Here is a 24,535-nt window from a genome sequence, read left to right as displayed (position 1 = left end):
GGCCGTGCTGCAGGGGGATCGAGGGCGACCTCCAGTTTCTGGGCCTGTGTTGAGGTACCGAAGAGAGGCCTTTTCACTTTGGGGCATTCCCAGCATCATGGAGGAGAAGGTATCACTCGCCCGTGTTCTAAGGGAGGCAGCGGAAGGGAACTCTGCGTGCGTCCTCCCTGAAGCGGACACATTTTCAGTGCGACAAAGCGCCCTCTCCCCGGTCCCTGATTGGCGTCCGTGTTTCTTCCTGGGGTTGGTTTCTCTGCAGAAGTGATGGGAGCCCCCCACTGTCCAGGCTCAGTGGGGACACGGCCGGGCCGGGAAACGTGTTGCATTGGGTACCTCGGCGTGGGGCTGTCACTGGAGCCTGTGCGCCAGGTGGCCTTCCTCAGGCTTCAGAGGCTTTCCCCCTGGGTCTGCCTCGTTCTTCCGAGGGTCTCTGGGTCCCCGGGGTGGGGCTGGGCTGCCTTCCTGGTGACGCCGAGGGCAGCTTGGCCTCCCGCCATCCTCCCGTCTCTCATGCTGTCTTTGTGCCATGGTCCGGACAGCCTGTGCGTCCTGCCATCCAAGGGGAAGGTTTTGAGCAAAGATGAGTGCCGGAGAGGGGATTATTAACAGGGTGATAGAGCGGAGGGCCGCTCACCACGCTGTGACACTGTGCCATCCCTGGTACCTGTCCTCGAAGTCCGGGGGGACGGGAACAGGCCTCTGTGTGCACGGGCACCTGTGTGCCGGGCGCTGTGCTGCCGAGGGCACCCTGCTGCCTCTCTGCTCCCGTTTCTGTCTGCGTAGCTGACCTTTGTACAGAGGGTACTCACACTGCCCCAGGCCAAGGCCATCACAGCCTGTAGCCTGCCGGTCAGTCTTACTTTTTGATTCCCAGCCCCTCCCCTGCTGTTCTCTGAGGGTTCAGTGGCAATATGGACTGTGTCTCACTCCACACAAAAGCCTTTTACTTCTAGAAGCCTTCACACCCGAGACCTCATCCAAGCCGCACTGCTGCCCTGGGAAGGGGGCAGGCCTGGGTGCTCACCCCTTTTCCCACATGGGCAAACTGAGACTAAGAAGTTTGTGCAAGGCCTGTGATTCCTCGGTGCCGGGACCAGATTCGTGTGTCCTCTTCCCGGTGTGAGACGCCCTGCCCTCGCTCTCCCCTGCTGAGGCCGGGCTGTGGCTCCGCCCCCCACTCAGTGCCTTTTCTGATGGATTGCCTTCCCGTTGGGCGTTTGGCCTGTGTAACACTCAGGAGGTGCAGTTGCCCAGCTCACTGGGGCCTCCCAAGAGTGAGACAGTGCGTGAGATCTGGACAGGCCCCCTGAGAGGCGAGAGGCTCCTCTGGCTCCTCTGAGAGGCAGGCCCCCTATTGGAAGAGGCAGGCCTGTCTCCCAGGACTGTCACTTGGAGGTAGGAGGGAGGCACTTAGGGGCCGACAGCCTCGCCCATGGTCCCATTCTCTCCCTCAGCACTTAGATCCCCGTGCCTCCTTCTCTGAGGGGACAGGGTGCAGGTGCAGATACCCAGAAGCCTGTCCCTCCAGCTCCACCAGGATTTGGTCACTTCTTTCAGCAGATACCACGTCTGGTCCCATTGCAGCCCTGAGGCCCCGTCTGTGTCCTCAGGGCCTCACAGCCACACAGACAGGTTGTGGTGACGCAGAGCCAGGCAGCTGTCACAGGGCAGAAGGGGGAGCCCGTGGCTCCGGTCCCCTCACCCTGGGGCTTCCTTGCCATCGTGAGAAGTGCCCCGAGGACCCAGTGCTGTTTATTTCTGCTCTGAGACAAGTGCTGTGGGGTGGCCAGCAGGATAAGCCTTGGTGTGGAGCCCCGCTCTGCCACTGGTCACTGCTGGGCCTTTACCAGGTCCCTTCAGCCTCAGTTTCCTACTCATGAGATGAGAGTCATAGCCAAGTCCGTTTCCTTCTGCCAGAGGCAAGTCTCACGTCCTTAGGTCCCCAGGTGCCCATATAAAGCTGAGCTGGGGGTCTGCGGCCGCCACTACGCAGCCGCAGGCAGCGCTGTGCACGCCGACTTCGTTTCAGAGGGACAGGGAGTCCAGGCCAGCGACCTGCCTCCAGGAGTCAGTGCTGTCCCAGCTGCAGCCTCCTCAGCACGGTCCCTCTGGCCCTGTCTGTGGTCCCCATGGAACCCTGTGACCGTGGGGAGTCCCCTTTCAGATGTGAAAGTAACAGAGGAGGTCAGAAACTCACTCAAGGTCACTCAGGGCTCAAAAGTAGAGAGAACCTGAGCACAAAGGTCAGATCTCGACAACTGTTATCAAGAAAACACGTACCCCTGACTCCCAAGGGCGGTCAGGCCAGCCCTGACGGTGGCACGCTGCCTGGCTGCCCGGTGAAGTCATGTCTCTGGTGAGGCGCTGGCCTGGAGCGGTGGGGGGCCCTGCTGCCCTTGCCCTCGCTGCTCTGGGGTTATGCTTTGGCTTCTCCAGAGTGTCCTGTCTTTTGCCCTGGTTTACCCTCCCCAAGGCCCCGGAGGCCTGTCCTTATCCCTGGCCAGCAGGTGAAGAACTTGCTGGGAGTGGTAGTTACTCACCCGGCCCCAGCTGGGTCCCATACGTAGTCTCTGAAGGTTCTCAGACTGTGGTGGGACCGCACAGCAGGGCCCTGGCGGAGGCAGGGCTGGAATCGGGGCCTCCCGGCCCCCGGGGCTGGGAAGGTGCTGCTCGCCTCCAGAACCGACCACAGGCTTTGGGAATAATGGATGCTACCCTCTGGGGGACCAGAGCGCAGGCCCGCAGGGGGTGCTGTCTTCTGCAGAGGGGGACAGACACAGGGGGTCACCTGGCTGGCTCCTGCTCCTCTCACTCCAGGGTTTGTTCCCTGCAGGGTCAGAAGCATGAAGAGCCTCAGGCTGTCGAGGACTTCGAAGACCCAGAATCAGAGTTTCACTTCTCAGGGCCGAGCGCTGAGGGCGCCTCTGCAGACTCCGTCCAAGACCAGTCATCGTTTCCATCCCCCGATCACGTCGCCAGCAAGGGCCCAGCTTCTACCTACGTTGACAGTGGACCCTTTAGGGAAGCGGGGCTCCCAGGCCAGGCCGCCTCCCCTCTGGGCAGGGTGAACGGGAGGCTCTTTGTAGACACCAGAGCCCCCTTCTCTGCCGCTGGCCTTCAGCGACGGTTCTTCCACCAGGACCAGTCCCCTGTGGGGGGCCTTACGGCCGAGGACATTGAGAAGGCCCGGCAGGCCAAGGCTCGCCCTGAGAGCAAGCCCCACAAGCAGATGGTGCGTTTGGGGGCCCCCTGCAGCGGGCCCGTGGGTGGTTCTCACCATGGTGCTGGTGTCAGCCCCTCCAGGCGCCTGTGGTGGGAAGTCTGGGGAAGGTGGGGGCCTCTTCTTGCTGGAGTGGGCTGCTAGGCAGACGCTGCCTTTGGGGGTGGGAGAAGGTCTAGGGGACCGCGTGAAACTCCGAAGGCCAGTCCTGCCCTGCTCGCTGATTTCCCTGAGGTCTCTTTCTGTCCTCCCTCCAGCTCAGTGAGCGGGCTCGGGAGCGGAAGGTGCCGGTTACACGGATTGGGCGGCTGGCCAACTTCGGAGGTAAGGTGGCTGGCTGCGTGCCCTGTGCCGCCTCCCCTGCCCAGGGAGGCACGCCAGTCCTGGCTGAGTGGGGCCGGGCTGCCCTGGGGCGGGGGAGTGAGTGGGAGTTCTTCTCTGGGCCGGTTCAGCTCCCAGACGGAATGGGTTTTGCCCCTGGGGCCAGCCATTTGGGGACCCATCTGCTGGATCCCCACAGGCTTGTGGGGCATCAGCAATGATACTGAGGCGCTGAGGCCCTGAGCCGCTGCTGTCGTTGAAAGTTCGTTTTAAGACGCTTTAGCATCATGGGCCTTATTTGTCCTTTTCTGTGGGGGTTTGAATAGCCGTTGTGCCCAGCGTACCTGTGCGTTGACCAGAGCTGAAGGACCGTTTTACAGCGGAGGTGCACAGCAGCTGTGCCCGCCTTTATGGCATGGTGTGATCGTGTCTGTGGCGTGTTTACCGACCAGAACATTCCCGTGGAGAGCCCCACGTCCTTCGTGATGGCGTGGACTTGCAGACCGGGTGCCTGGGAGCACGTCTCCGCAGCTCGCCGGTCCTCCGTGGGCTCTGCAGGCAGCACAGTTAGTGAACCCGACCCACGGACAAGCCCTGGGCGAGTGGTGGTTTGCAGGGCCGTGTAGCACAGAGGGCCCACTCACGATGCCTGTGCGGAGTGGGCATGACCGCTCACGGTTGGGGCTCTGCCTGCCTCGTCCTTGGCCTAGTCTTCCCCTCGTGAGGGCGAGGTGTTTCCGAGGTGCAGACCAGCAGGCTTCAGGCCGGTCGTCTCTTCCAACGGTGCTTCCAGCCTGTTCTCTCCCCTCTCCTTCTGGGACTTCCGTCCCACGCTCAGATCTTCCCCTCGGTTCCGTGGTCTCCTCCACTCCTTGCTGTGTTCTCCATCCTTTTCTCTGTGCCTTGGTCGCACCTCCTCTGCACCTGTGAAGTGAGGGAGAAGGGGACGATGACAGAAATGAGACCCACAGAGAGAGCAGGCCCTGCAGGAAACTCGCCGAGGCCAGTTGAGTGTGCGCTGTGGTGGCGGCGGCGAGGACCCTCGCCCAGGAGTGTCCAGTCCGGGTCAGCCCGGCAGCAGGAGGAGAGCCCCAAGTGAGGGAAGTAAGACGGCAGAGGGGGACAGCAAGCGAGGAGTAGGAAGAGAGGAGGCTGATTAGGTCCCATTTAGGAAGGATTTTGAAGGACGATGCTTAATCAGAGGCTGATGAGAAAATAATGGGTCAGGAATGAAGCGCAGAGGGACTGGACGCTGGGAAAGCTCACTGTTTCTGAGGTCAGGGGCCCTCACTTCGGGAAGAATGCTTTACTTGAGGAACTAGTTCACAAGACTCCACTGGTTTTGTTAAGAGACACAGCAGCGTGAGAGTGTTTTATGTTAGACAGGCGTTGCGTAGATTGAAAAGCAAAGTTGCTTGCTCTTGTTGCTTCGTTGTCTGAAGATTGACACACCTGGGTGTACTGTTGATCCATTAGCAGCACAGCTTTCTCTGGGGGTCGTTATGTGCCCCTCCCCCGACAAACACTGGCCGGGAGGGGGGTTGACTTCCATTGAGGTCCTGGTGTGACGAGTGCCACGCCTTTGGCAGGGGTGTGGGAGCAGGGCTTCCGCGTTTCCAGCCGAAAGGGAGGTTCTGTCTGTTTCCCCTTAGAAGTCCTGCGGGAGGTGAGGGCAGTTGTCTTTGTCTCCCGTTCCCGGGGAGGAAGCTGAGCCATAGCCGCCTTCCGTGCCCAGGGCCAGATGCGTGTTTGCGCTGGCGCTGGGGCCGGAGCCCAGGAGGCCTCTGTCCCAAATGGCAGTCCGAGCCCACATCCCGAGATCGGTGGTCCCCTGTCCCCTGTCGCCAACACAGGAGCTGTGTGAGGAGTTCCCCTGCCCCAGTGGCCCAGTTCTGGGCACGGAGGGCCAGCTCCAGAGATCCTCCCAGAACACACTACAGGGAGCTTTCTCCTTCTGGCTGCCCCTCCTCCGGAGCTGTGGGCTGCAGCCCCCACCCCCAGGCCCCCCTTCTCTCAGGGGGCAGCGTGGAGGATGCGTATATGGCAGAGAAAGCGAGTTACCGGGGTTCAGGATCACCTGGAAGCAGGGGCAGCGTCCTCACCCACCATCCGCTGCCTCTGTGGGCCCCGCTGTCCACCCAGGCCCCAGGCCCAGGGGTGCGCCACTAGAACCCGTCCCCACACCCTAGGGCTTCCCCTAGGGGTTTCAGCGCTGGGCGAGTGCCCTGGTGGCTGTCACACTGGCAGCTGTCCCTCTGCCCCTGCTGTGGCAGAGCCTCCCCCAGGGTCCGCAGGAACGTTCCTTACTACTTCCCGCCTCCCCTTTCCCCAAGCCTCCTTACTCGTGGTGCTGTTTGTTTTTTCCTTAATCCCGGTGCCTGCCTGGGTAGAGCCCAGTGGCTGCTCAGGGAGGGCCGCACTTGGCTCTGACGACCTCCAGAGGGACTTCCGGGGGCAGGGGCGGGGCCTAGGCCCCCAGACCACCCTAAGGGGCTCCTTCCTGGAGGAGGGCCCTGCTCCTGCTCCCTCCCCCCTAATTTCTCGACTATAAACCTCTGTTTGTGAAGGAAATGGGGGATGTCAGGCACTTTCTTGGAAGGTCCTGGCACCTTCTCACAGGCTAGGATGGAGGCCCCCCGCCCTCTGTGGGGCCGCAGAGCAGGTTCCCTTGGGTGGGTTTTCCTGCGGGACTCCCAGCAGACTGTGTGGCCAGGCCAGGCCTGAGTGTGGATCGGAACAGGGATAGGCATGCTGTTCTGAGTGCTGCTGGGGGCGGCACTGATGGGCCACAGGTGACAGGGAGCGAGTAGGCGTGGGCCCCTGGGTGTCCTCACCAGGACCTGGAGGTGAATCTGAGGCAGAGGTGGACCCTCCGGTGTTTGCCTCGAGGTGTCACCTGGTTCTGAGAGAAGAGGAGTCCAGCTGGGCCCCGCCTTCCCTCTCAGCAATGTTTGGGGAATTGCTTTAATCTTGGCTGGGGGGGGGGTTGGGGGGGGGTGGCCGGAGGGCCCGTTTTCTCTGTTTACTAGAGTAGGAAATCCCGAGGCCAGGAGGCCAGGGTCGGGGCTGCGGGGCTGGCTGGGCCTGGCTCTGGGCTGGTCTTGAGGGCTCTTGCAGGGCTGGCAGTAGGAGGAGCCCGAGGCCTCCTTTCTACAATGTTTGTTTAATGATTTAATGACAGGCCCTTGGCCTTGGAGAGCTTTCAACCTGACCTGCAGCCTAGGCACCACCAAAGAGCAGTTCGACAAGGCATCTGGGGGTCGTGGGGTGGGGGCACTGGAGGTGGTGGGGGTGCCTCTGCCTGCAGAAAGAGGGGCTCTGGCCATTCCCCTGCCCCAGCTGCCATGTCTATTCCCAAGGCTGGATGACCTCTGACGCCATTGTCTTTGGACTTGATCTAGGCAGAGAAAAATCTGGATGCAGAGAGACACTGGTGAAACTTGCTAGAGCTTGAAAGTCAGTATTATCATTTATTTTGCTAAGTCAGATAGTGTGCTGGGTGGGGCAGGGGTGGGCAGGGAGGTCAATGTTTACCTGGAGCCAAGGCTCCCAGCTCTGTGCCCAGTGACCTCCGGGGGAAACAGGGCCTGGCAGCTACATCCCAGCACCCGAAGGTGTCCTTGGTGGGCCCCGGGGTCACCCTGAGGGCCATTTCCAGATGACTGTGGCTTCTTCCTGTGGCTGCCAGAGCTTGGCCTTCTGGGCCCCTGTGGGACGCCTTCCCGTGTCCCGCAGCAGCAACCAGCCACCAGCCACATGGGGCGCCGGGCCCTGGAAGTGAGGCTGTTCCGAGCCGAGGCCTTCTCAGGGTAAGATGCACTGGATTTTGAGGGCTTAGCTCAAAAAAAAAAGTAAAATATCTCTACTAATACTTAGATTGAGTACTTGTGGAAGTGATATTCAGGAGATACTGGGTTAAATAAAATATATGGTCAGAATTTATTTCACTTTTTTTTGCGTTTTTAAAACGTAGCTACTAGATAATTTAAAATTATATACAGGGTCCAGCAGAAGTAACACCAGCGTGAGTGTGGTTGGTAGGGTCATAACATGGGTGCACTAATTCATAGTTTTAATTTAAACATTTCACCTAAAGTGCCATATGGTGTGCTTGAGTGTGATATTGTTAGGTTACAGAATTACATGCTTATGAATTTGTAATAAGAGACTGTGTAATGAAAGGGGCATTATTTGAGCTGGACCCTGCAGGCGGCGGGCACCGAGCTTCCTTTGGACAGCACTTTGAATAGGACTGATCATGGCAAACACTGGCACAGCAGGGCCTCATGTTGGAACCGGTCGGAAGCACTTTGCTTTATTCAGTTGTCCGATCTTCACGACGACTTAGGAGGCAGGAGCTTTTATTTCTTACAGATGTAGTATGTAATCACTGTAGGGATTTGGGAGGGTATGTGCAGGTTTCCTTGCCTGTTAATCACAGCACCCGGGGTGAGCCTACCCTCTGGGAGTGGGGGCTGCTGCTCCCCCACCCCCAGACCTGCTGGTCTCAGGGCGTCTTTCGTGTCTTCCCTGGGTCTTTGCTGTTCCTTCCGCAGAGGTCAGTGTGCTTGGCCACATGTTCTTCATTCTCTGCCAGCGTGCACCGCCCCCCCCCCCACCCCCACATATCTCCTCATCCAGCCGGCACCGTGTAGAAAGTAGAGGAAACAGGCTCGAAGCCAGGCTCCTGGGCTCTCAGCGTGGCCTTCGTGGGCAGCTGCTGGGCTCCTCGGGCCTCTCCTGGGTAGCTGGGATCGCCCACTGCCCTTCTCTGGATCAGCGTGGCATTAATGAGCTTGGATCTAGAAGACCACAGAAGGGGGCGCAGGGCCAGAACCTGTCTTGAGACCGCTGCCAGTGCCTGAGTGAGGGCTGCGGCCTGAGCTCCTGGGAGTCTCTCTGGCTGCGCCTGGGGACACCCCACCTTCTGCTTTTGCAGAATGTTCTGACTTGCTCCGATGACCGCCGCTTTGTGTCACTGTGGTGGGGCCTTTCCTTCCAGCTGCAGGGACTCAGAGAACCCTTGAGGACTGGAGACTCTTCTCAGACACTCCGCAATGGGGGGCTGTGTTCCGTGGGTGTGTCCCACTCTTGGTCCTCTCCCACTGTGCTGAGTCCCCCCCCCCCCAGTGTGTTTCCTGGTTGCATGTTGTCCCAGGGTGTCCTGGTGTGTCCCGTGAGCCTGTGTCTGAGCAAAGGTGACGGGGGGCGGGGGCAGTGAAGCTTTTTCACCAAAACCACTGGCCAGATCTCTGAAAACAACAGATGTGTATCTTCTACTTTTTCGTCTCTCACAATGTCTGGAGTGGCCTCGGGGTCCCTAGGGAGCTGAGGTGGGTGTGTTGGGGGCTTGTGGGTGGAGGCCGGTAGGCAGCAGCCCGGCTCCTGAGTGAATGCCTAGTGCCCTCCATCTCCTCCTTGCAGGTCTGGCCGTGGGCCTGGGCTTTGGAGCACTGGCTGAAGTTGCCAAGAAGACCCTCCGCCCGGAGGAAGCCTCCGGTGAGCTGGGCCCTGGGGCTGCAGTGTTGGCCTCCTGGGGTTGCTTGAGGCCTGAAGGCTGCTGGGCTCCAACCCTGGCCCACCCTGCCTTCCCCGGTCCTCCAGCGGCTGGTGCACCTGCACTCCCCCAGCGGAGCAGAGGTTTTGGCCTTGCCTCTGCTGCCCCTGCTCTCCGGAGCTGCTGAGGCCCATCAGCCTGGCTGGTCAGGTGCCCCAGGGCTCCACATGCAGCTGGGGGTGTCAGTGTTGCTGGGAGAGCCCCCCACGGGGCCTCCATCTCTGAGGCAGAGGTCGTGGCACCTCCCCATCTCCTGCGGTCAGCCAGGAGTCAGGTCAGAGCAGTCGGTCCCCTCAGATGTCAGCTCACTCCAGTACCTGACACCTCCTCTCCCTTCCACAGGGATCCTTCTTCAGTGACACCCCACTGTCCTGTCCACGTAGGTCTGGCTGCTGGCTCAGGGCTGGGCTCCTCTGGGGCCTGCCAGTCACGTGGATGGCCCCTCTTGTGGGATTGAGGGGCCTCTCGTAGAGAAGGCACTAGCCTGTCCCCACAGGCCCCTGAGTTGGGGGGGGGGGCACGGGGCACCTTGTGTATGCTTGGAAGGGGATTGGGCGACAGAGGATTTAGCGAGGGTATTTTTAGTGTTGGCGAGGAAACACTTTGGAGATGAAGCCACCCTTCCCTAGGCATGACCCCTTCCTGCCCCGCCCCCCACACACTGAAGCTGGCTGCCCTCTCTCACCACGTCCAAGCTGGGAAGAGGCTTGAAGTGGTTCCAGGGTTCCAGCTGGTACCCTTTGTCAGGGAAGTGGTGGCCCTTGCTGGGGGTCCAGGGGCCCAGGAGCCATAGGACCTGGGGCTCAGGCCAGGGTGGGATGGCCCCCGGTGGCCCCCAAGCTCTGCTCCAGCTTTGGGAGCGGGCTCTGGGACTTGGGGCCTGGAGGGCACTGGCCAGCCTGGCTCCGCTCCTCCCTAGAAGAGTCTCTCCTGAGTGGGTGGGCATAACCACCCCCGGGCTCCCCCAGTTGTTCTCAGAACCAGCCCCGCCCAAGGTGGTGACCTAGGTAAAGGTGTGGTCGGGGAACCCTTTTTGGCCTAGCCATCCTGGAGTGGCACCCCTGCCCAGGGGCTGCACCTCCCCTCACCCCTGCCCAGTGGGCTGAGTTGCACTCAGGCCCCCCGAGCCCCAGTGGGAGAGGAACCTAGAGGGTCCTTGGGCCATGCACCTGTGCCACCTTCCCAAGGGCCACTTTCCAGCGCTGCCGGCCTCTTCCTCTTGCCACTTGGGTGAGGTCAGCAGGCACCGAGAACGAGGGTGGGTGCCGTGGTGACCTGGCTTCTGCCCACAGGGGGTAAGAAGGGTGTGCTGGACTCCAGCCCCTTCCTGTCGGAGGCCAACGCGGAGCGCATTGTGAGCACACTGTGCAAGGTGCGTGGGGCGGCACTCAAGCTGGGCCAGATGCTGAGCATCCAGGGTGAGTGGGGCCCTGTTGGTGTGTAGGCTCTGGGGGGCTGTGTGGGGTTCTTTTTGCCCACTGCCCTTCCGGCCGGTGACCAGCTGGGAAGTTTATGACGTGCCTTAAACTAGAGCCCACAGTCATCCTTCTTCTTTCTGGGTGTTTCTGAGGCCTATAGAGGGTACCCTGGCATCCCAGAAGTTCCCAAGTCTGGCAGCTGTCTCACTCCCCCCACCGGCCCTGTGTGGGTTGGAGGGAGCTGGAAGGGGCTCGTAGGCCTGCTGCAGTGTGATGTTGGGCAAGGGACATGCGGCTCCAAGGAGGGAGGGAGGGAGGGATGGGGCAGGTGGCGGAACAGCAGGCTGGCTCTGTGGTTCCGAGCGCAGAGCAGAGATTGGGAGAGCCTTGGGGCTCCCAGTGGTGCCCTCCCCCCGCACAGGAGTTCCCGAGTGGGAGCATTTGAAAGTGAGGTCCCCTCACGAGCAGTTAGATGGACATGTTGAACCGGCCAAGTGTCAGACAGGAGCTGACACGTAAGGCAGGCCGGGGCACGCACGTGGCCTGCGGGTGTGCAGACTCTGCAGCTGTTCACATCTGGAGTCTTGCGGTGCACACGCGCCGACCCCGGGAGTTCCACACCGACTTACTTACCTGAAGGGGAGCCTCGGAGACGCGGCCCAGGTCCCGTGCAGGAGGACCTGTGGTGCAGGGCCCACGGCAGTCACCACCTCAGTCCCGTGCCACCTGTCGACAGGGGCATGTTCTGAAAGGTGCGCTGTTAGGTGATGCCATTGTGCGGACGGCACTGAGCGCACTCACGCACATGCAGACGGCACAGCCCGCTGCACACCTGGGCTGCGTGGTCAGCCTACTGCTTCTGGGCCACAGGGCTGTTGGGCACGTTCCGCACAAAATGATACAACGGCACAGAGGTGCGAGGCTGCTGCCGGCATGCTGTTTTATTTATTTCGGAAGCTTTACTCACTGATTTGAGAGAGAAAAACTTGGCTCTGTTGATCCCTGTCCTGACCAAGGATGATCCCTGCAGCCTTGGTGTATTTAGGTGGTGCTCTAACCCGCTGAGCTGCCCAGCCTGGGTAGCCCCACTGTTTTAGGGCAAACTTGGGAAAATAAGTGTAGAGCGTTCCCTCCCGCGTAGTGATAAGCAGACTAGCGAATACCTAACCCAGCAGCAGTTGTTTCTGATCTAGTGTGATCTGCTGTACTTTCACGCGACTGGTTTGTTTGCACCAGCATCACCGCACGCGTGTGCATGACACACTGTCCCCCAGGTGAGGACGGCTGTGGTATGAAAGGAGTTGTCGAGCTCCACCGTGAGCTTCCGGTACCACGGGGTCCCTGCCTACCCACAGGAGCTGACCTAAGCCTTAGCAGCGGCCAGTGGGGTGCGTGGCAGGTCTTCTGGGGGACGTGAGGCTCTCGGCTGCAGTGCCTGTGCACAACGTACCAGAAAGCTGCATGACAGCTGAGAGGGAGCTTGGGGGAGGCTGCCCCTGCGGAGAGCGGGCTGCAGCGGCCTCCAGGCAGTGTGGCTACTGTTGCAGAAAAACAGAAAAAGGGTCAGGAAGAAAAATAGTTGTCTGCAGGGGGTCAGATGTGGGTATTTTTAACATTACTGCATTTCCTAAATTTGTTCTTTCGTAACCGTAAAAAGCCAGGCGTGTTTCTTCTAAGAAGCCTACCTTCTCAGGTTGCTGGGTGAGTCTGTGCTTCTCTGAACACCGGGCCTGCGCTGCACAGGCCCACCCAGTGCCCGGGGGAGAGGGCTGGGTGTGGCTGGCTCCGGATGTGACAGCTGGTCTCGGTGCCCCCGGAGCGAGCACACCCAGGCCTGTGTCCCTCTGGAGCTTTCCCCACCTGTGTGCCAGGTGGGCAGATGCTGCCAGGATGCGAGGAGGAATCCGAGGCTGGGCCTACAGTGTGGTGTTGCGCCTACGTCTTGTGGTCTCTGAACATGGGCTTCCAGTGTCCGGGGCGGGTGGGTAGAGCAGCCTCTCCCAGGGGACCACGCTGTGGCAGGGCCAGTTCGGTGGCCACTCGGCTCCTGGCCTGTGCCCCTTCCTTCTCAGGGGTCAGCCCTCTGCTCTGACTTCTCTGGTCCTTCCAGATGACGCTTTCATCAACCCCCACCTGGCCAAGATCTTTGAGCGGGTGAGGCAGAGCGCGGACTTCATGCCGCTGAAACAGATGACGGTGAGGCAGGCCTCACTCGGGGGCATCTGGGTCCCCCTGCGGCTTCCTCTCCTTGCGTGGGAGGGGTGGGCTGCGGGTGCTCCTCAGGGTGCTCCCCCATGGCTGGGCTCTGCTCACAGCCCCGCCCTGGCCTCTCCCTCCAGAAAACTCTCAACAACGACCTGGGCCCCAACTGGCGGGACAAGCTGGAGTACTTTGAGGAACGGCCCTTCGCTGCTGCTTCAATCGGGCAGGTGCACCTGGCCCGAATGAAGGGCGGGCGTGAGGTGGCCATGAAGATCCAGGTAGGCACCCGGTGTGTGCACTTGACCCCACAGGGGCTGCGAGGGCAGAGCCCAGGCCCTAATGTGTGGGCACCCACACCATCATTTCTGGCCCCAGCACCTGGGCCGCTCAGGATGCTGAGAAGGTATTTGCCGAGTGACTGTGGGAGGTGGACCACCTCCCAGCAAGCTTGGTTTGGGTGGGGCGAGGATGACACAGTGGGTGTCTCCTTTGGGCCTGAGCTGGAAGGCTGGAGCCTTGAGTGGATGGCAGAGGGAACAGCTGTGACTCACCCGAGGTGTGGGGTCCTGGTGGGACACTCCTGAGCAACTCTCAGCTGGTGGGGAGAGTGGGGGGAGGCCTCCACCTGGGACACCCCTCACTCCCCCACAGTACCCTGGTGTGGCCCAGAGCATCAACAGTGACGTCAACAACCTCATGGCCGTGCTGAACATGAGCAACATGCTTCCAGAAGGTCTGAATCTGGCTCTTGGTCAATGCTGGCATTTGGGGTGGGCTCTGGGCACCCAAGGGACCCTCCCTTGAGAGCCCTCAGCCTACCCTGAAACCCCCCTCCCTGGTCCAGGCCTGTTCCCCGAGCACCTGATCGATGTGCTGAGGCGGGAGCTGGCACTGGAATGCAATTACGAGCGAGAGGCCGCCTGTGCCAGGAAGTTCAGGTGCAGCTCCTGGCGGGCTCCAGGGCGGGGTGGCTGGGCTCTGGGCCCCTTGCCCGTTGCTCCCCCACAGTGGGAGACAGAGGGACAATCTTTCTGTTGTCTGTGGGGGAGGAGAGGAACGTTCTGAGGGGCACAAGGCTGTGCTCAGAGCCTGGGGCCACAGCCACATCCTACCCCCCCAGTGGGTGGGCTCAGTTCCTTATCACCCCGTGAGTCACCCCAGGGTGGGTGTGGGGAGGAGCTGCGCCCCCAGTCTGACTTCCAGCCCTCGCCAGGGAGCTCCTGAAGGACCACCCCTTCTTCTACGTGCCTGAGATCGTGGATGAGCTCTGCAGCCCTCATGTGCTCACCACGGAGCTGGTGTCTGGCTTCCCCCTGGACCAGGCAGAGGAGCTCAGCCAGGAGATCCGCAACGAGGTGTGTCTGCCAGCTGCTTCCTGTGTGGCTGAAGGGGACCAGGGGCCTACTGTGTCCTCCCCCTGCCCCAGGTGCTACCCTTGGAATCAGATGTCCTCTGGGCAGAAAGTGGGGCTGGGTGGGAGATGGGAGGGCAGTGGGAGCCAGCACCCCCAGCCCCCCCATCACCAGGCCCCCCTGCCCGCCCCAGATCTGCTACAACATCCTGGTCCTGTGCCTGAGGGAGCTGTTCGAGTTCCACTTCATGCAGACGGACCCCAACTGGTCCAACTTCTTCTACGACCCCCAGCAGCACAAGGTGAGCCCCCAGGGCAGGGCACGTGCAGGGGCCTGAGAGCTCCGCAGGAGCTGGGGCTCCGAGATCTGGGGTCTCCGCTCCCACCTGCAAACCTCCGTTTGGTGTCACCCCTTCCCAGGTGGCTCTTCTGGACTTCGGAGCAACTCGGGAATTTGACAGGTCCTTCACTGACGTCTACATCGAGGTGGGCTCAGGGTCTGGCCTTGGCCTGTGCCGTCCTGAGGCTGGGGCAGGGTGTGTGGGGAGTGGGAGGGAGGCTGACCGGGCTTCTGTCCTGTGTCCCCACCTGTGCTCAGTGTAGTGACAATGGGTGAGGCCACGGCCCTGTCAGGCTCACAGCCCTGGCTGGGACCTCCAGGCCAGGGGTCCAGAAGGGATAGTACAGACATGGGGTCAGCAGCACTGGGGGGAAGAGGGCCAGGCGGGCACTTGTGGCCCTCAGCACCTCCTCTGTTCTGCCCACGGTGCCCCTAACCAGATCATCAAGGCCGCTGCAGACAGGGACAGGGAGGCCGTGCTGAAGAAATCCATAGAGATGAAGTTCCTCACTGGCTATGAGGTCAAGGTGAGCTCCCGTGGACGCTGCAGGCCCACAGGCCTGCTGCTCCAGGCGCGGTTCCCAGGGGCCTGGCCTGAGGAGGCCGTCTGCTGGGTGGGTTGCCTCCCCTGTGTGTGTGTGGGGGGGATGGCGGGGGGTGGGCAGTGGACTCCTTGTTCCTTCGAAATCCTAAGCAGAAGCTCAGTTTACAAATGGATGAAATCAGAGGTGGCAGCCCCCTCAAGTGTCTCCAGAGCCCTAGGTCACCGTGGCATCTGAAAGCTGGGCCTGCCCAGTTGGGTATGGAAGGGACTTGTCATGAAGTTCGTTTTTCCTTCCCTTACCACCGGAGATCTGCATCAGTCACATTGAGCTTCGGGGCTCGGCGGGGCAGCGGGCAGTGTCTCCGTCTCCCAGAAGCAGCCCTTCCCTTGGTGGCCCTGCACCCGCCACCGCAGCACTTCAGACTTGCTTTTGTACAAACTGAATCTGAGAGCCTCCGGGCTGGGCGCACCGTCCCTTTGGTCTCACGTGGAGCCCAGCGCACACCCTGACGCCGCTTTCCTGGCCCGTTGGTTTGAGTGTACACTCCAGTTAACCATTATTCAATCCAGTTAAACGTGAAACCCTCACTGACCTGACCCTCTCCTCGACTTCCAAACTGAGCTTTCAGGGGGTGCTCAGGGCTGCTCCCCCTTCCTCTCCACCTCCAGGCCATGGAAGACGCCCACCTGGACGCCATCCTCATCCTGGGGGAGGCCTTCTCCTCCGAGGAGCCCTTCGACTTCGGCACCCAGAGCACCACCGAGAAGATCCACAACCTGATTCCCATCATGCTCAAGCACCGGCTCATCCCGCCCCCCGAGGAGACCTACTCACTGCACAGGAAGATGGGGGGCTCCTTCCTCATCTGCTCCAAGCTGAAGGCCAAGTTCCCCTGTAAGGCCATGTTTGAGGAGGCCTACAGCAACTACTGCAAGAGGCGGGCCGAGCAGTAGCCGCTCAGTGCAAACTCTCTGCTCCTGTGCAGCTGAAGCCAGTAGGAAGCTGGTGGTGATGACACTCCGTTTCAACTCCTTTGCCCAAGGAGAGAGGGTGGCTGGCTCCGATGGGGAGGGGACGCTGCTTGGAGCCCCATTACCAGTGCTTATCACGGTTTTTATTGCTAAGGGAATATGGGATGAGACATGCCAGAATGAAAATGAACCCTGACTACTATGTCAGAACCTAACCGTTGTTTTATTCACCCTCTCAAATACTCTAGATGAAGATAAAAGGCAATTTTACTCCCTTTTCCTTTTTAGTAACAGGGTTTTACCTAATGTGAATTTTAATCAGAAAACAAAGGCTACTCCCTCCAAATCCTTGCCACCAGAAACAACAGAGAAGCCTTTTTGGATGCTACTGAATGCGTATACGAGGTTTGTGTGTGTATATGTTTCTAGAATGAGATTTGTGTTTTCTGCTCTTTTTTCTCTCCAGCTTGTGACCTGCAGCTGGGAGAAGTCAGGCCTGAGTGTGCCAACCAGTCCTTTTAAGCTGGGGAGGCTCGCGCCTGCACCCTGGCTGGTCACTGCACTTTCTAAGAACTGCCACCCCCCATGGGCAGGGTCAGGAGCAGCAGAAGGGGGCAAAGGGCCAGCTGTTGTCTTCCAGCACCTGCTACAGGATGGTGTGGGACATAAATGTGCAGACGTCACCTGGGTAGACGTGAGGGGCCCTCACAGGCTCTGTTATTTTTTGTAAAATTCTTTTAATTGTCTGATTTACTTGTTTCAATAAAAACAAAACATCCTACCATTGTGGCATTAATCTTTTCATTGGTAAAGGGCTCTGAGCTGACAGTGAGGAGCCCAAGGTCAGTGTCACACTCCATCCTGTCTCCAGGGGCTCCTGCAAAGTTTGTACATGTTCCCAGTGTGAGGCTTTTGGTGCATGAACCTGGAAGGCTTGGTGCACATGCCTTACCAAAGAGCGCGGTGCAGGGAGGAGAAGAAGGGCGAAGGGACGGTGTATGCCACCCCCTAGCCACTCCGCTGCACACCTCCTAGGCCCTACTCCGCACATACAGAAGAGCCGCAGCTCGTCAGGGGCTGTATGTATCTCCTCAGCGTTGGCAACAACTCCCCGTGGGTCCGCACTGGCCTGAGCTACAGTGATACCACTTTAAGAGATCAGCTGAGCAGTACTTCCTGAAAAGTGGCTTTTACTGTGCGTCTGAATTCCCAGGTAAGGGGGGCACTCTGAACATTAGGTAGAGGCCCTTCAAACAGACTGTGAACACCCTGAAAAGTTCACTGGGGTAGATAACTTGGAGAGACTGCACTGGTCCAAAATAGGTTCTAAAGGTAGGCTTTAAGGGTTCTTAAAGGAAAATCTCTCTGAAATTCTGCACTGATGAACAACAGACATGCCCGGCTCTGGGGCAGGATGGCATGGTCTGGGTAGTCTCCCTGACGGCTGTGACCCCTTGAGGGAAAGCCCTGGTGCTCAGCACCACCTGCCGATTCCTTGTTAGAGCATTTCATCCGGAAACTGCAGAATACACATTTTTTTTGCACATGGAACATTCTCCAGAATAGATCACACACTAGGCCACAAAACAAGTTCCAATAAATTCAAGAAGACTAAAGTCATATCAAGCATCTTTTTCAACCGCAGCCGCATGAAACTAGAAATCAGTTATACAAAGAAAACTGGAAAAAAACTACAAATATGTGAGACTAAACAACATGCTCCTAAACAACCAATGAGGATCAAAGAAGAAATCCAACAGGAACTCAAAAACTACCTTGAAACAAATGCAACTTTTCAAGATTTCTGGGAGGCAGCAGAAGTACTTAGTTCAGAGAGGAAATTTCACAGTTACACAGGCCCACCTCAAGACAAGAAAACCTGTGACTCTACACCGAAAGGAACCAGAAAGAGAACAAACAAAACCCAAAGTAAATAGTTAACATCAGAGCAGAAATAAAATAGAAACTAAAAAACAACAGAAAAAATAAAACAGCTGGTTCTTTGAAAGATAAATACAATGGATAAACCTGTTGCCAAACTCATCAAGGAAAAAAGCCGAAACAAAATCATAAATGAAAGAAAAATTACAACACCACAGAAGTACAAAGGGCCATTAAAGAATACTATGGAACAATTATATGCCAACAAATTCAACAGTCCAGAAGAAATAGACAAATTTATGACCTGATAAGACTGAACTAGGAAACCTACAAAATCTAAGCAGACCAATCGCTAGTAGTGAAGTTGAAGCAGTAATAAAACTTCGAATAAATGAAAGTCCAGGACCAGATGGACTTTCTACCAAAACAATCAAAGAAGAATTAATACTTAGGCTTTTTAAGTTATTTTTTTAAAAACCGAAGAGGAAGGGATTCTTCCAGACTCGTTCCACAGAGTCAGCACTACCCTTATACCAAACCAGACAAACACATTACAAAAATAAAAGTAAAAAAATTATAGGCTAATATTGTCGATGAGTATAGACACAGAAAAGAAAACCCTAAAGATTTCACTAAAAAACTATTAGAACTGAAAAATAAATTCCAGATATAAAACTCATATTCAGAAGTTGGTTGTAATTAATGATCAAAAGGAGAAATTAAGATAATCCCATTTATAATTGCATCAAAAAGTATAACACCTACGAAGAATTTTAACCACAGAAGTGAAAGATGCGTACTCTCAAAACTACAAGACGCTGAAGAAAAAAACTGAAGATACAAATATATGGAAGCATATACTGTGCTCATGGACTGGAAGACTTAATATCACTAAAATGTCCCTATATTACCTAAAACAATCTACAGATTCAATGCAATCCCTATCTAAATACCATTGGCATTCTCAGAACAGCTAACCCTAAAATTTATAATTTATATGGAACCACAAAAGACCCTGAATAGCCAACGAAATTTTGAGGTAAAAGCGGGGGGAGTACCACATGCCTTGTTATCGAAATATACCATAAAGCTACATTATTCAAAACAGTATGGTACTGGCATAAAAACAGATATACAGATCATTGGAATAGAGAGCCTAGAACTAAACCCTTGTTTATACAGTCAATATACAAAAAAGGAGGGAAGGACACACCATATGGGGAAAAGCTAGTAGTTTCAGTAAGTGGTGCTGGGAAAATAGGATACATGCAAAAAAAAACACAAACAAACAAACTGGACCACTTATTTACACCACATACAAAAATAAACTGACAATGGATTAAAGGCTTAGACCTGAAACCATAAAACTCCTAGAAGAAAGCACGGGCAGTAAACTCTGACATCACCCTTAGCAGTAGCTTTTTGGATATGTCTCCTCTGGCAAGGGAAACAAGAAAAACAACAAATGGGACTACATTAAACTAAAAAGTTTCTGTACAACAAAGAAAACCATTAAGAAAAAAAGACAACCTATTGCATGGGAGAAGGTATTCACTAACTGGTAAATACCTTCTACATCTGATAAGGGGTTAATAACCAAAATATATAAGGAACTCATACAACTTAACACCAAAACACAAACAATCCAATTAAAAAATGTGCAGAGGACCTGAATAGACACTTCTCCAAAAAAGACATACAAATTGCCAATAGACATATGAAAAGATGCTCACTGTCACTCATCATGAGGGAAACACAAAATAAAACCATAGTGAGGTATCACTTCACACCTGTCAAAACAGCTATCATCACTAAATCAACAAAACACAAGTGTTGGTGAGGACGTGGAGAAAGGAGAAGCCTCGTAAACTGTGGGTGGTATTGTACGTTGGTGCAGTCACAATGGGAAATAGTATGAAGACGGCTCAAACAATTTAAAAGAGTGGGTATTTATTCAAAGAAATCCAAAACACTAATCTGAAAAGATACACACACTCGGTTCATTGCAGCATCATTAGTGACATAGCCGAGACACAGACGCAATCTGGCAGCGCCAACTGTTACAGGTAGTAGGAGGTTTTGACCAGAAGAGAGGACTTGACAGCTGCGAGAGAACCAACTGCACACAACTCTTACCTGAGCTGGGGGAGGAGCAGAGAGTCCTGGATGGAACTAACCCATGTCCTCCCGAAGTGTACGGAGGAAGCCTGGACACAGCGGGGGACCTGCAGGGAGCGGAACCCTACAAGATGAAAGAGCTGGTCACCTTTTCTCCGTTCCTCAGACTTTTTAATCAGGGGAAAAAAGACACAAAGTACTCAATTCTAACAGTTCCCCGTTTTATTGCAATACATCAAAGTCTGGTTAATATTAAGTGATACCGACATAAAATATTGGCGAGGAGTCTTCTGTTACATTTTTGACTATCCCACCTTAAATATTTCTGTGCAAAAGAATCCACACCGCTGTTTGGTAGCAGAGAATCTCTTACAAACTTCCCTAAGACACCGAGGGCAGAAAACCAAACAAGATGAAATGAGGAAGTGATGAAAGGCCAAAGCAGTATCTTTCCCCTTCCCTATGCACATCATTTGTCCGCATTATACTCGAAACAAAAAAATGATTACACCTAGGCCATGCAAAACTGTACAATAATATTACAATGAGAAAAAGCCCTAAAGAACTTAGGAAACAAATGATATTACACTATCAAATAAAAAGGCAGGTCATTTTGTTTTCATGAAATTTCAGGGTTGATTTGGTTCTGTCAACTTCCCCCCTCGCCCCCACAAGGACAGGGTTCTGTGTGCCAGGGCTGCCCTGGGGAGGACGAGAGGCCTGGCCTGCTGGCCGGTGCCGGGCTGGGAGATGGCGCTCTGGTGAAGCAAGGGACTCCGCAGAAAATGCTGGACTTGAGTGACAACTAAAGTCATAACAAGGAAAGAGGTTTCAGAGATGGGCTCAAGAAAATGTCATGAGAGGCTGGGCGTGGGGAGGTGGGGAGGGAAGTGCCCGTTACTTCCCTGCTGTGCCCAACAGATTTGGGGAGTGGCAAAGTGTGACCGCTGTTGAGTGTGCCACCCAGTCCAGAAAGTCGACAGTGAGCATCCCAAGGCCCCGTGCAGCCGAGACCACAGGGTGCGATCACGGCCAAAGGCAGGCAAAGGCTCTTGCTGTACGTGGGGGTAGAGGATGTCTGCCTAGCCCTGCTCTGGCTCTTCTCTAAGGTACCTGAGTCCACATAGATGCCAGCTGGGCTCTCTCACAAGTAGGTATGGCCGCTGAGAAACAAAATGACATGATTCTAACAACGTGGAAAGCAGAGGAAGGCTGAGAGCCAGCCAGGGAATGGCAGATTGTTGCTGTAAACATAATATGAATTTCAGAGTCTTCCCTGAAGCTTGGGTACAAGAACTAATTGGAAAGGTAGAGAGAGGCCCTTTTCAGTTGCGTATCTCATAGCCTGAACACTGTGCTCTCCGGAAAAACAAGTCACTAAGTTAGCAGGGTGTGTGCTGTGTGCCTATTCACACATAATTAAAGAAGTGAAATATACTTTAATATTTACTTGATAAGAAGGAAGGCTTCTGTTTTTGGTAAAAAGAAATATATATGCATATACATAATTTCATACACCCAAAGCACATGACAAGATTAAATTAGAATTCAAGGGTCGACAACAAACTGACTGGATGTTAATAGCACCAAATACCAACACTTCAGCTTACGTCAAAAAGGTCCCTTGTTTACTTTTCCTTTCTGCTGAGAACTGAGTCCCCGCTGCCATGGACATTTTAAAATGTCCTCCACAAAAACAGGGGTGACCTCAGACGACACAGAAACCTTCCCGTGATCCGGGCTACTGACCCCTCTGAATGACCACTGTTTCCCATTCCCCTGGCACCCGTCCCCACCTTTTCCAATCATTCAACTTGGAAGCTTCTGAAGGTGCCTGCTTTGTGTTGGGATGAAACCGGTAGGGTGATTATTATCTCGGGGGCCTGCCGAACCAGAACCCCGAGTCCTGCTGTTAGAATCTAGTCCCGTGTGGGGCCAGTACCACGCAGGATTGCTACAGAAAGCTCAAGGGCTGGGTTGCAACCCACCAGGTTAACAGGAAGGTGACAGCCTGTGAGCCTGGCAGCCAGAACAAGCTCACTCTCATCTGCCCTGTTGGGAGGCTGAAGGGTACGACTCGCGAGTGGAGTCCAGGCTTCAGTAGGGTTATATTTTGATCCTAAAAGCATCCTTTAAAAAGTAAGCACCTACAGGCAACAAATATTCACTTAGTTGTTCAAGAGATAAAGTAATGACTCGGTACAGAGTCCCAGTGAAGAGAAGCAGGTGGCAGCCACGTGAGGAAGAAGCAGTGGGGAGGAAAGGGAGGGTCAGGAGGGGACGGGCGGGTGGCCAGACACTTGGCCACTGGCTGGCTGGTTGCTTCCCTCCTCTCCTGGGAAATGCCAAGTTTAAGGAGCTCCCAGAGTCATATGGCAATAACCCAACTCAAGGTCCAACCCTGGATACCGGAGGTGCAAAAGAGTCTTCCATGACACTTCTTTTCCAAAAGCAAAAAAGATCTGGGAGATTAGAACTACACAGTAAGTTAGGCCCAACCAAAGTAAAACTGTCAAATTTGAGTGAGTCCCTAGCTCAGAACGTCTAAATGTCAAAGCTTAACGTTATTATTTTTAACTTCTCTACTGTAGCCTTCTGCGATATAATCCTCAAACAGGATCTTTTCTCCCGTCACTGAACCTCAATGACCTTCTCCAAGAGCAGCACCAACTTGGAAGCAGGCTAGGCTTCCTGTGGCCCGCAGTGTTCCAAAAGGTGGGCACAGCTGCCAAGGCCGATGTGAACTCAGGGTGACTGACAGCATTCTGACCCTGCAGCTGCAGGCAAACTCTTCAACTTCAGTTGAAGTTCAAAGAGAGGGAAAAAAAAATCCTGTTTCTAGTTCTCAAATTTAGATAAAAAGAAAAAGAGGAGAGAATTCTCTTTACTTCCACGAGATATGTTTATTTCTATCTCTTTCTCTACTCATGTGCTTACCTGGTGAAATGGCAAGGAAAAAGTTCTGGTTCTGCATCTCGTTTCCTTGTGGTAATTAAAACAGCAGGAATTCAAACGGAAATGTAACTAACGACACAATGTAGCAAATGAGGGGGAAAAGCTTATCTAGTCAACACGGCATGCTGCCCGCGCGCTGGGCAGACCTCCTGCCCATGCCCTGTGAACACGTTCATTACCCACTGCGTATGGGAAAGAATATTTGGTTAAGGCTGTTCAAGTCCTTGCATTTGAGGTTTTCTATTATTTGGTAATTAAACCCCTTTCCCAGGCTTATCTGAGGAAGCTGGCACCACACAAAACAGACTCCTCCCTGAGACGCTGGCTCATCTGGGGGACAGACACCTCACTGCCACTAGGGGGTGGGATTAGCCCAGAAAGAAAAGCACTTCTAAGACCCTCTCTTGGCCCTTCAGAAGCCACCGAGTTCCTCCTGTCGGATGGAAGGGATCAGAAGGTAACAAAACTGCATTTCTACTTTCATCTGCAGAAGGTACCACCGTATCAAATACGAGAAGCGTGGCTCAATTCTACTAGAAAAAGAAAGGTCTTAGACAGAAGGAAATCTGCCGTGTGATGCTGTTGCTGAAGAGGCTTCAAAGGTCCCAAGTCTGGTGCCCAGTCGCATACCAACCCCACGACACTGAAGTCCGCACGTTTCCCTGCAGCTCCCAGGAGACTGGGCCCTGCCTCAGCTCGAGGACTAGGCACCAAAGGGAACCCTGATTCCTCCCTCTCTCCCTCTGCAAGCGTCGGCTCGAGGCCTTTCTGCTGTTTAAATTACTTAGCTGGAAAACAGACAAAAAACAACACACTTCTTTAAATTAAATGCTCTCTTATATATGCATCCATCTTTCACTGAATACAAGATGCTTCTTTTCACTATGTACATTCAGTATTTAATCTCTACATTTGTGTACTTCTTTAAACTCTGCGTCGTAGTAAAATAGGCATCGTTTTTGTTAATAAGGGCTGACTGGCAACGACCAGGTCGACACGCACCACGGGGGCGGACAGGACCCACCCGGGACCCGGTGCGCCGTCGGGGGGACTGCACTGAGACGGGCTCGAAAACAAAGTCGGTCTAATCCTACCGTGGCGCTTACCGCTTTGTGTCATCGGTCTACTGAAGCTACCGTTGGGGGAGGGCGCGGGTAGAATACTATGGAAAGCAACTCTAAGGTATGAAAGGAAGTCAGTGTTAGTCTAAGCTGTTCCGCGAACGTCTGCCTTTATGGTTGTTGCTGTGAAGCGGAGGGGCAGGGCCTGGGGGTCACAGTCACACTCTGACTCCCGCCGGCCCTGGCGCCGCCGGCAGAGGCGGAGGGAGGGGAGCGGCTCGGTCCGTCTGTCGGGGCTGGGGCGGGTCACGGGTCCCAGGTCCCGCGGTCCGTGCTCTCCAGGGAGAGGCTCTTGGTCTTCCGCGGGGACGCCGGGCTGGGCGGGCTGCTCAGGTTGGAGCTGTTGGAAGCGGTGGAATGCCTCGGAGAGTCGGAGTCCTGCAGGCCAGAGGCGGTGTCGGCGCCGGGCGAGGGGCGGGAGGGCCTCAGGCGACCACCAGCACCCCCCGCCCCGACCGAATGCCCCCGTGGGACTTTTCTCCTGTCGGGACAGGGCCCTTCTAAGCTAAGGGACACAGATCATCACAAACGCCCA

General features: G+C 55.6%; 2 protein-coding genes across 7 annotated transcripts in view; one reads left to right on the top strand and one right to left on the bottom strand.

Annotated features, from left to right (window-relative positions):
• The window catches only part of COQ8A (coenzyme Q8A), a 37,019-nt gene extending 20,312 nt beyond the window's left edge, over positions 1–16,707 (top strand). For both annotated transcript variants that reach the window (XM_037069515.1, XM_037069516.1), the window contains exons 3-15: positions 2,834–3,232; positions 3,478–3,544; positions 8,966–9,040; positions 10,391–10,516; positions 12,627–12,712; positions 12,856–12,996; positions 13,370–13,451; positions 13,563–13,656; positions 13,932–14,073; positions 14,264–14,371; positions 14,490–14,555; positions 14,850–14,936; positions 15,623–16,707. In XM_037069515.1, the coding sequence (XP_036925410.1) occupies positions 2,834–3,232; positions 3,478–3,544; positions 8,966–9,040; positions 10,391–10,516; positions 12,627–12,712; positions 12,856–12,996; positions 13,370–13,451; positions 13,563–13,656; positions 13,932–14,073; positions 14,264–14,371; positions 14,490–14,555; positions 14,850–14,936; positions 15,623–15,907 (1,758 nt within the window). In that variant the 3' untranslated portion in view covers positions 15,908–16,707. The remainder of the gene's footprint in view (positions 1–2,833; positions 3,233–3,477; positions 3,545–8,965; positions 9,041–10,390; positions 10,517–12,626; positions 12,713–12,855; positions 12,997–13,369; positions 13,452–13,562; positions 13,657–13,931; positions 14,074–14,263; positions 14,372–14,489; positions 14,556–14,849; positions 14,937–15,622) is intronic.
• Positions 16,708–20,704: 3,997 nt separating this feature from the next.
• CDC42BPA (CDC42 binding protein kinase alpha) overlaps positions 20,705–24,535 on the bottom strand; it is a 175,824-nt gene continuing 171,993 nt past the window's right edge. For all 5 annotated transcript variants that reach the window (XM_037069514.1, XM_037069511.1, XM_037069512.1 and 2 more), the window contains one exon: positions 20,705–24,378. In XM_037069514.1, coding sequence (XP_036925409.1) covers positions 24,247–24,378 — 132 coding nt within the window. In that variant the 3' untranslated portion in view covers positions 20,705–24,246. The remainder of the gene's footprint in view (positions 24,379–24,535) is intronic.

This window comes from Sturnira hondurensis, unplaced genomic scaffold (assembly GCF_014824575.4).
Source record: "Sturnira hondurensis isolate 20B ecotype Veracruz unplaced genomic scaffold, ASM1482457v3 Scaffold0018525, whole genome shotgun sequence".
In the NCBI taxonomy this organism is placed as follows: domain Eukaryota; kingdom Metazoa; phylum Chordata; class Mammalia; order Chiroptera; family Phyllostomidae; genus Sturnira; species Sturnira hondurensis.
This window is presented reverse-complemented; position numbering and strand designations above follow the sequence as displayed.